Source organism: Trachurus japonicus, chromosome 22 (assembly GCF_045865225.1).
Source record: "Trachurus japonicus isolate A0001 chromosome 22, Traja_1.0".
In the NCBI taxonomy this organism is placed as follows: domain Eukaryota; kingdom Metazoa; phylum Chordata; class Actinopteri; order Carangiformes; family Carangidae; genus Trachurus; species Trachurus japonicus.
The window spans coordinates 5,071,813-5,083,413 of NC_140928.1; the positions used below are offsets into that span (position 1 = coordinate 5,071,813).

General features: G+C 39.8%; 1 protein-coding gene across 1 annotated transcript in view; it reads left to right on the plus strand.

Moving 5' to 3' along the window:
• Positions 1-10,424, plus strand: part of larp1b (La ribonucleoprotein 1B) — a 38,928-nt gene extending 28,504 nt beyond the window's left edge. The window contains exons 14-20 of the mRNA XM_085767437.1: positions 1,387-1,556; positions 2,155-2,261; positions 3,408-3,568; positions 3,682-3,826; positions 5,029-5,138; positions 7,028-7,155; positions 8,702-10,424. Of these exons, the coding sequence (XP_085623563.1) occupies positions 1,387-1,556; positions 2,155-2,261; positions 3,408-3,568; positions 3,682-3,826; positions 5,029-5,138; positions 7,028-7,155; positions 8,702-8,989 (1,109 nt within the window). The 3' untranslated portion in view covers positions 8,990-10,424. The remainder of the gene's footprint in view (positions 1-1,386; positions 1,557-2,154; positions 2,262-3,407; positions 3,569-3,681; positions 3,827-5,028; positions 5,139-7,027; positions 7,156-8,701) is intronic.
• Positions 10,425-11,601: the final 1,177 nt, after the last annotated feature.

Here is an 11,601-nt window from a genome sequence, read left to right on the forward strand (position 1 = left end):
TTTGTCTGTTTCTGGTGCAATTGTGAATTTATTCCACTTAATAAGACAAATTAAATCAGATTTCACTCCACCTGAAAATATTTAAAGGGATAGTTCAATATTTTGGCAAATTGGCCCATTGCCATAATCCCTATAGTCATAGCAGTAGGTTCGTTACCTTTAATTGTCGTTGCAAGCTATTTATGGAGCGGCGGAGCAGAGCCGTGTGCTGCTCAGAGCTACGCTACGGAGGCTAATGGGATTTCTTGGTTTCCCTCATCAAACTCATCAAATAAACAATCCAACAACTCCAAAACGCTCTGGTGGACAAGTTGTGACCTGCACATTCACCACGCTATGAGATAATAACACAACGTTACCAGACAGAGTTGTTTTAGAGGGAAATTCATGCAAAACCGCTGATGCACGTTACCTTCAGGGACAGTTTTTCATCAAGCAGTCTCTGTATTTCCCTCTAAAACAACTCTGTCTGGTAACGTTCTGTTATTATCTCATAGCCTGGTGAATGTGCAGTAGTGATGCGCGGGCTGACCCGTAGCCCGCGGGTCCCGTGGTCAACCCGCGGGTCAAGAAATCTTTACTTTATTTGCGGTGCGGGTGGGGGCGGGTCATTAAAAAAACTGATGATGAAGTCCAGAGTGTGTTATCAGGGCCGCGCTGATGTTGATGGGAAAGCCGGCGGAGGTGTGAGGGAACCGGATGAGACGGCGGCTGGGCGCATCAGCAGAGCTGGGTTGCTTTCACAGAGAGCAGGGACTGGGGAGGATGAGAGGCGGCGGCCACCGCAGCTGCTGCACGCTGCACTGTGACTCTCCCACTCCTCATGAGCTCCACACAGTCCACACTGACAAGCTACCGGCAACACAGCACCTCTGTCTGCCCTTTCAAAGTAAAAAAGCCCGCTGTCTGGCGTTTAATAGCGGCCGGGCGGGTCGGGGCGGGTTGTGAAAATAGATGCGGTGGTGCGGGGCGGGCTGGGGCGGGTCAAAATACTTCATAGATGCGGGACCCGCGGGTTGGAAAAAAACCCGGCCCGCGCATCACTGATGTGCAGGTCACAACTTGTCCACCAGAGCGTTTTGGAGTTGTTGGATTGTGTATTTGATGAGTTTGATGAGGGAAACAAAGAAATCCCATGAGCCTCCGTAGCGTAGCTCTGAGCAGCTCACGGCTCTGCTCCGCCGTTCTAAAAACAGCTTGCACCGACAAATAAAGGTAACGAACCTACTGCTATGACTATAGGGATTATGACAATGGGCCAATCTGCCAAAATGTTGAACTATCCTTTTAAAACCTATAAAAACATTTTAAACTCAAAATCATCATCATGACTCTGTTGATGTTTTGTGACCGTTGTGTCGTTGTGTCGTCTTGTCTCCTCCTCAGTGGACGCTGGCTCCGACCTGGCCCGCTCGCTGCCCGCCACAGTCCCAGAGTCTCCCGTCTCCCACCAGCCCCGGACCCCCCGAACGCCTCGCACCCCCGGACGCCAGGACCCCAACAAGACGCCGCGCTTCTACCCCGTCATGAAGGAGAGCGGCGCCATCGACGGCCAGGTGAGAGATTCCTATTCTTGTTCTCCCTCTTGTTGTTGTTCTCCTCCATTTTCCTCCTTCTTCCTCTTCATTTTCCTGAATATAGATAGATGAATATTAAAAAACAAAACAGCCAGAAGAAATGTATTTCTGATGCTCTTCTCTGACATTATTAACCCGTAGATATCTGTGTAATTTAAAATCCTCAGGCCTCAAACAATAGACGCTTTTTTCCCCCTCATTCATTTGTTGCGTTCAGATCGTTTTAGTCCTATATGTCTATTCTATCTATCTATGAAAGAAAGTTTTAGTTTTTTCAGTCTGTTTTTTTTGTTTTGTTTCGTTTGTTTCCTCTGAATGTAAGCTGAACTGTTTTGCATGGAGCTGACTGTCTCCGTCCTACCGCCCGTGTGTTTTGCATGTGTTGTTTGAGTCAAATTTGCAAATGCTTCACCTTGCTTACACCTGATGAAAATCAAATGCAGGTTCAACGTCTCATTTTATATTCCAGTATTTCTAAAAATTTTCTTGTGTAAATCCTTCATTCATCATTTTTTTCCCCCTCCCTAACGTAATGTAACGTAACGTCTGAATTTCATGGATCTGTTTCCGTTTCCAGATGCCGAGGAAGAAGAAAACCCGCCACAGCTCCAACCCGCCTCAGGAGGCGCACATCGGCTGGGTGATGGACTCCCGCGAGCACCGGCCGCGCTCGGCCTCCATCAGGTCGGTCCGACAGCCGGAGCTTCAGCCTCCATCTGACACTTTCTGTTTCAGCGTTGTAGATGTAAAAAAAAAGAAAAAAAGAAGGAAAGCGGAAGCCGATCTGTTCACTTCCTCCTTTGGTTCTGACAACCGCCAACAGTTGACCTTTTATATTTAATCGCTTCCTCAGTTCCCCAGAGAGCTCAGACTTCCGCTGAGTCAGATTTATGATAAATAATCCAGATCTGCCTCAGACTTTAATGTGGTTCTTTAGAAAACGGCTCAGGACCCGTCTCCTGTCTCCGCTCCTCTGTGCAAAGCAGTTCAGAACTTTTTACATAATCCTCTTTGGCCGAGGATTTTTGCAGAATTAAAAAAGCTTTCACACATTTTAATCAGCTCAATTTCAAAAGTAGTTTCTTACCCAAGACTTTCTGTGACAAAAAAACAGCATAGCACACTCAATGTTTTTTTCCTTACCACTTATTTTGTCATTTATTTTCCTAATAACTAACTATGGGATGCACGATAACAAGAGGTTTGTGCTCAAATCGTTTTTCCAGGATCTCCTGCTCTACCTTTTTAAGAAAGGCAAAAATTTAGTGAGTAAAGATAAATTTAACTTCATCACTCTGCCATCATCATGCACATGGAGGAGAGGAGGGTTAGCAACACTGGACTTGGAGAGTTCAACTTTAACAAAATAATATAACTGACATCACTAATGTTGTAACCACAACAAAAACAGAACTATTTTTTAACAATTTTAACATTTGTAGTCATCTATTTGTATTTATTTTGTTTAAATATGCACCGTCGCTCTTCACAGATGAAGTTCCTAACGGAGAAATAAAGTTCTTTGAATTGAATTGAACAGTCAGGACTCTTCAAAAATCAACTTTTATTATTGTTTCAACTCAATGGACTGAAAATGAGCGAAATCAAGGCAACGTTGCCTCATTATAATTGTCCCTAGTAATCGGTAAAATATTTAATTATCGGACTTATCTGTGTATTTTGGATACGCTGGTAATTATTAGTAAAGTTAATTATCATACATCCTGAGGCCCTGTACTAAGACGTTAACCCTAAACAATCTTTTAATATCAAAGATGTGTGAGTTTTTAAACATCTGGACGCTCAGACTCCTCCTGTTTGCCTCCACAGCAGCTCCAACGCCTCGCCGTCAGAAGGAGCTCCTCTCTCAGGGAGTTACGGCTGCACGCCTCAGTCTCTGCCCAAGTTCTGGCATCCATCCCACGAGATGCTGCGGGACAACGGCTTCACCCAGCAGGGATACCACAAGTACCGCCGACGGTGCCTTAATGGTACGCAAACAGGAAAAACCACAAAACAATTAAAGATAATTTTTTTTCAAATAAAGTTTAAGTTTCTTCTTTGAAGTGATAATAAATGAATGCTTTTTGTTTGTTTGTTGCAGAGAGGAAACGGTTGGGGGTCGGCCAGTCTCAGGAGATGAACACTCTGTTCAGGTTCTGGTCCTTCTTCCTGAGGGACAACTTCAACAGGAAGATGTACGAGGAGTTCAAACAGTACGCGGTGGAAGACGCCAAAGACAACTACAGGTGAGCCCCATGGAAACGTTGGCGTCGAAATGGAAACAAACAAACATGAGTCGACTCTAATTATCTATTTTAAGCTTCTTCTCTCTGTTATTACTGGTGACAATTGATCTTAATAATTATTATAATTCACTGGGGCTGCAACCAAGAGTTATTGTCAATAATAAAGCAAAAGTAAATTCACTGTTGATCAGTGGAGAAGCTGCAGGAACTGATGTTTGAGGTCATTGTCGTCAGGATGATTTAAACGGGGGCACACAGAGTTTTAGATCGTATGCTAACAGATACGTTTTTAGTGTTTTCATTAGCTGCGTTTCCATTGCAGGGTTTTGCAAAATAAAGGCGATATTTCTAAAATTTCGAAAAAATACAATTACTATTTCCATTGAAAGGTGTTTTTTGTGAATGAGGCGTAATTCTTGTTAAGTCTAAAAGTCTCGCGACTGTAAGACAGAAGGAAACTTTTGTTTGGTTATTCACACGGACGTGTTATTGTGTGACGAGACGGGGCGACTCAAAACAGACGTGAGAGCGAAGGGAAACAGAAAAAAACTACCAACGGGATCAGATCTGATCAGACCTGGAATGACGTGTAAATGCGAAAAAAGTGTTTCCATTACGCTTTTTTTCGGTTACATTCGGTTTATTTTTCTGATTCAAGCTGACAACGTCGGAGCAGAATAAAGTTTTAATTTCCCAGACGGCATTAGAATAAATAATAAATCACCCAGAAATAACGGACCGCAGAATGCATCGATGGACCAATCAGAGAGCAGCATTCAATAGAGCCGTGTAATAATATAATAACAATTTACAGTAGTGTTCGTTCGACAGCAGAGGGTTAATGAGAGTTTTGCCAGAAGCACCTTCACACACACACACACACACCTGCCAAACCCACATTCTTGTGTTGTGTGTGTGTGGGGGAGTGGCTGTAGTTTCAGGGTGTGTGAGCATCCCACACTCAAACGAACCCATCAGCTTGAATTTAACCAAAAACAGTCGACTCGTCCGTCTGGTCGTCAATCATCTGAGTGAGAGACACGTTGGAGACGCACGTGTTGTTCAGTCTATAAGTGCAGATATAAGAGTGTTGCATAAGAAAGAAAAGATGAACGACCTGGAGCCAGATTTGTGATTTGAGAGTTTTTTGTTAATGAGGTCGGAGTTCAGAGTGAAATGTTTGTGTTTGTTTGTCCCTGCAGATATGGACTGGAGTGTCTCTTCAGATACTACAGCTACGGTTTGGAGAAGAGATTCAGGTTAGATCTGTTCAAGGACTTTCAAGAAGAAACCCTCAAGGACTTTGAGAAAGGTAATTAAACGTCAAAGTACATTAAGAAAAAAAAAAGAAGGTACCATGCTGCCAAAAAACTGTCAACTGGTTCACCAGGATTTTCAGAATAAAAGCACATGAGTCCTGCTCACTGTTAACACTTTTATTTCCCCCTCCAAAATTACAAATATATAACCACACAAATTGTTTCATCATATATTTTATGACACAACAAACTCATAATAGAAGAAGTCGACCCTTTATATCAGAGATATTTGGATATGGAAGTGAAACAAAAGAAAGATTCAAAGAGAACAGCAACAGAATTAAAGTGTAATAAATTAAAAAATATTCTAAGCAAACAGTTAATAAACACTTAAAAATCAATGCTTACGTATTTATATAACTTGTACAAACATAATTTTGTATCCTACAGAAGTTAAAATATGTAATAGATTTAAAATAAATGGCAACAGATGATTATTACTGAGTTGTAGTAAAGACAAAAGCTTAAAGGTCCAGTGTGTAAAATGGGGGGAAAACCGTGATATCCATCGTTCAGATTGAGGGAAAACCCTTGCTATATGTAAATATAAAAGAATAATTATAAGGCTACGAAAACCAAACAGATTTTATTTTATAGCGATTATATAAATACATTCATGGGTAGTATATTCAGATTTTGCCGATAAACCTTGACAATTATTACGCACTGGTCCTTTAAATTAAAATACATAAATATAATAATATACCAAGCTATAGCTTTGTAACACACCCATATCTTATTAACAATTACAATAAAACTGTATGTTATAGGTGCTGAACGTGGAGGGTTAAACTGCGTCTCACTCCTCTGAGCTGTGAACGTGTAGTTGTGTGAGGGAAAAAAAAGAAAGAGAGAAAAAAAAAACAGGATTAAAGTCGATTTCTCAACCTCGTCCTAGAGTGACTCAGTGGAGCAGAAGTGGAGCCGAGCCAGCGACGGCCTCAGCCTCTTTTTATTTCCAGCTGATTTATTTTGGTGCTCGCTAAAACGTTTTACTGCTCGACCGACCCCCCACCTCTTAAACCCCCTCAACCCCCCACCACATATCGGACCAGAGACGTGTCAGAGCACAGAACAAACACGACTAAAAACCACAAACTGTACTCATAATTAGCTCAAATAATCGCTGTAGTAATGAGAACAGCTCACAGATTCAGTTTCAGATACAGTCAGTAATAGATTTACAGCTTCCTGTTCTTGCATTTCCCTAAATTTCCATTTTAAATCCTAAAATAAAAGCTGTGAAAGGGCAACACTAGGTCAATAAGAGAAAATCAAAGCATTGCATACCTGAGGAACAATGTAAAACTGAAGAATAATGAAATATCAACATACTTACAATAAACAATAATGATAATAATTAGGTCAAATAATCACTTTAGTAATGAGAATAGTTCACGGATTCAGTGTCAAATACAGTCAGTAATAGATTTACAGTGTACATTTTTTTCTAAAAGAAATCCAGTTTCTGGTTCATTTTAAATCCTAAAATTTAAAGCCGTGAAAGGGCAAAATCAAATAAGTTATAATCAAATCATCACATAACAGAGGAATAATAGAAAACTGATAAAGTAAAACATGAGAATATAATGAAATATCAACATATTTACAGTAAAGATGAAATAGAAAAGTGGTGAAAGTAAAAGGAAGCAGCCAGATGTGTCTTTTATCATAAAGAAATTAGACATCAAATATTTGTTTTGTCTTATATGCAAAATAAATACAGTTGCATCATCAGTCTTGATTGAAGGTGTGTATAAGGAAAAAAACAAACAGACGGCCAAAGACAAATAAAGTTCTGATGCAACGTAGCTCAGAAACAAATGAAAGTGAATAAATTATGAATATTAAAAACCTTTATTATTATTATGATTATTTCCAGGTCAGCTATACGGGCTGGAGAAGTTCTGGGCTTTCCTCAAGTACTCGAAGATGAAGAACCAGCCCATCGACCCGAAGCTGCAGGAACACCTCTCCCAGTTCAAGAACCTGGAGGACTTCAGGGTGGTGGTGAGTGTCAGTTAGTTAATTAATGAAGATATGGATCTAGAAAAGTGAAAAATGTACACAAATGTTGGCTTTTTCGAAGTTATCTCATATTTTCTTAATCAATTAGAACAGAAACACAGAAGATTTGTATTTGTTAATGTCAAGGCAACTTTATTTATACAGTGCATTTCATACCAAGGGGCAACTCAGTGTGCTTTACATTAAAACAAAACAATTAAGAATTGGAAACGGGGAAAAAAAATAAAGAAAATAGTAAAAAATTGGAAACGGTAAACATACAATTAAAAGCCAGAAAAAAGAATAACCGAAAGTACAGGAAAAAAGAGAGAGAGAATAATAAAAACTAGACTAGAAAATAGAGCATATTTATGAGTTTGCAGCATAATTGATGTAATTAAAACCTCAACAGTCAAATGAACATGTTTAATTTCAAGTCAATGACATTTTAACAATGTTTATCAATGGGAAGTGAAACTGTTCAACAACTCAGGCTGAACCGACACTTTAGGGTTCAACAACTTCCTGTTTGTACTCTGGGGTGTTTTTCTTCTTTCTTTTTTTTTCTTATCACAGCTTGTCAAAATAAATATAAACACTCACTAAGATTTTAATTAATCACTGTGAAAACAGAGTCTCATTAACTCACAGACACTTCTGGGTCACTGGGCTTTAATTACTGTGTAGTAGTGGTTTTACTCTTTAAAGTTGCCCCGTGGTAAACAAACAAAGAAACAAACGAGCCTTGTTTACATTCGGTGTTTCCCAACAAAAGCTATTATGTGTGTGTCTCTGTGTGTGCGTGTACCTTAGGTCTTGTTGTGTGAATTACAAAACAAGGACCCACCCTGAGTGCTGCTAATAGATCGTTGATACTAATTAATTAACTGCTGATGTGAAACTTAAAGGGATAGTTCAACATTTTGGCAAATTGGCCCATTGCCATAATCCCTATAGTCATAGCAGTAGGTTCGTTACCTTTAATTGTCGGTGCAAGCTATTTTTAGAACGGCGGAGCAGAGCCGTGAGCTGCTCAGAGCTACACTACGGAGGCTCATGGGATTTCTTGGTTTCCCTCATCAAACTCATCAAATACACAATCCAACGACTCCAAAACTCTGTGGTGGACAAGTTGTGACCTGCACATTCACCACGCTATGAGATAATAACAGAACATTACGAGACAGAGTTGTTTTAGAGGTAAATTCATGCAAAACCGCTGATGCGTGTTGCCTTCAGGGACAGTTTTTCATCAAGCAGTCTCTGTATTTACCTCTAAAACAACTTGTTGGATTGTGAGTTTGATGAGGGAAACCAAGAAATCCCATGAGCCTCCGTAGCGTAGCTCTGAGCAGCTCACGACTCTGCTCCGCCGTTCTAAAAATAGCTTGCACCGACAATTAAAGGTAACAAACCTACTGCTATGACTATAGGGGTTATGGCAATGGGCCAATTTGCCAAAAATGTTGAACTATCCCTTTTAAACAAACTAACCATGTGGTTTCCCTAATATAACGAGCACTTTCCTTGTCCTTGTCCGTGTCCGCAGCCCCCCATGGGAGAGGAGGGAGGCAGGAGGAGACGTCACTCGTCCTCGGCCGGGGACGAAGGGAGACGTCGGCGACATCCTTCCAACACTACCTCAAAGCCCACGCAGGCCTCCAAATCCTCCGCCACCGCTGCTGCTGCTGCCGCTGCCGCTGCACCTGCACCTCAACCTGCAGCCGCCAACGCCACCGCTGCACAGAAACAACCCAAAGACAACAGCGCCCAGAAAACAGCAGCTGCGAAGAAGACGGATGCTGGGAAGAAGGAAAGCGCTGCGCCAAATAAATGAAAAGCTACTCGTCGCCATCATCGGGTTGCGGAGGTTTTTGGATCGAAGAGATGCAGCGGCGGCGGCTGCGGCGGCTGCTGTGAGCTCAGCGTTCGCTCTTTTTTTGTCAACGGCAAACTGTTTTGGTATGAAGAGAGACTGAGCGTGGTTGGTCGACTTAATTTGATTGTTTTTATCAGTGCATTTCATTTTAAAGCAAGCAAGCAAGCGTAGGCAGTGAGCTTGAATCTGTGCGCCTCACAGCTCATAATGTTTACAAAAAAAAGAAAAAAAAAGAAAAAGAAAATGCATTCCCTGCATTTTTTCGCCTTTTTTTTTTTGTTTCTCTCAGATGCCAAAACTTCTTCAACAAAACAAACCGCTCTGGTCTGTAAAAGAGCCTTTTTTTTTGTTTGTTTTTAAACTGTGATTCTAGTTTGCCAAGATAAAGACGTAACGTCAGAAAGTCTTGTGGTGCCTTAATCTGACTCACCAGGACGACTGGAGAGCGATCGGTGACAAAAAATAGTCCAAATTTTTATCATACCTTTTTTTCTTTTTTTTTTTATTGAAGTCTTCCCAATTGATTCTTTTGGGGTTTGAATGTTTAAAACTGACACCACTCGCAGTTTTTCTTTCTTTCTTTTTTGTCTCGAGACATGAATGTCTTCTGTTTTTCATCATGACAATCAAAGTTGACAGTTTCAGTCATACATTTGTGAAGGACCCTTCCCCTCCTTCTCCTCCTCCTCCTCCTCCTCCTCCTGCCCCCGAGGCTGCTGCTTCGTAAACAAATGTGCCCTGATGTTCTTTAGTCCGACTGACAGGCATCACAGCTGAACTATCAACATGTTTTTTTTTTGTTTTTTTAATTAAAACCAGGAGCAAAAAAAAAATAATGACACATTTTATCTGGGAAGCTTTACATTATTATATTATTATTATTATTATTATAAGTCCCGTTTTACACCCAGAGGTAGTATAATTTATTGTTTTATTTTTGTTTTTATTTTTCCATTTACTTGATTGATGGAATAGTCTTAGGTAATCAGTGCAGTTTTAAATGGCTTTTGCTATTGAATATGATATAAAAATGAAAAAAAAATGTTTCTGCTGGAATTAAGGGTGTGCGCTAGCATCATAAAAACTACAGTATATTTTTTAGTTTACTTCATATTTTACGTTTGAGGCTTGGTGCTCTAGAGCACTTTAATCGTTAACTTTCCTTTTCTTCATGAGTTGGACTTAAAAAAAAAGAGGTTTTAGAGTTGAATTTTAAGAAAAAAAAATGTAAATACTATAAAAAATCATTTGCTATTCAATTATCGTTTTGATTTTAAGAAGTGATCTGTTTTATCGGTAATGTGGTTTTTTTTTTTGAGTGTGTTTTAGCCTAAAGCAGTGCATGTTAATGAATTGTAAAATGCAAAAAAATATAAAATAACAGTTGATTGTATGAAGCTGTGTTTGTGTGATCTGTTTTTTCTTTTATCTACTTGGCTCTTGGCTCACTCCTCACGTCTCCCGGTGTCGTTGTGGTTGTTGTCGTTGAAGCAGAGTCATCGAGCCTGATCAGCAGGTTTTTGTTCCCAGCAACAGTGAAAGTCGTCGGCTGTCATCGCCCTTATTACAACAGGCCGATGATCAGCTGTAAATCTAAAGTGAGATCAGATCTGCTCCATTTAGTGCGTCTCACTGCTTCAGTCGTCCTTCAGTTACAAAGAAGTGTTTACATTAAGTGAGCAAATAGCAGATAGGTAACAGCTGCATGAAAAGGAGTGACATACAGGTGGTGAGAAGAGATGGAAAAAGTCACCAGAAAAGGCAAAAAACAATAATATAAGTATATAAAAGAGGAAAATACCTCTAGTTGTTTAATCAATGCACTTTTTTTTTGTATCTTTATTACAAAATCACATTGACACCACTCCACAAAAAAACATTAACCGATGAGTAAACATTGAAAACTATTCAGTAAACAGGTGAAAAGATTTGTGTTTATTTTGGTTTCGTTATAACTCAGTGCGTTTGTTTTTTACGCTACGGGTACAAAACGGGGACAAAAATCCCCCAAAATCCCCTTTCGACCAACTCGACTCATGGCAGTTGGGGGCGGGTGCTGCGTTGCCTTCAAGGACGCCTCGGAAAAACAAGGATTCCAAACTTTACTGTCACTCCAAAGAAGGAAGAAGAAGCTTCACTTTTTAAATGTGATGCAACGTCAAACAGTCATGCCGTAGTGTGTGTGTTTTTGTTTTTTATATTTCAAATAAGAAATTATCTTAGGTATTTAAAAAAAAAAAAAGAGGTCTCAGCCGTCTGTGTAGTTTATGCAAATGTCCTGGTTTCATTTAAATGATTTTTTATTGGATAGTCAGCCAGATAGTTATACCGTTATCTCAACAATTTTGAGATTTTGGGCTATTTTGCTTCCTTAACATGTTTTCTTTCATAATATATGGAAGAAATGGTATAAAATCCACATTGCTTTTACTTTATTTTGTTTTCTTTCATCTGTAGATTTCACCAAATTAGCCTCCATATATCATGGAACAATGATGTTGGCTCCAAAAATTGTCATGTTCTTTCTATCAGCAACAAATCCTAAAATTGACAATAACAATCTATGGAAT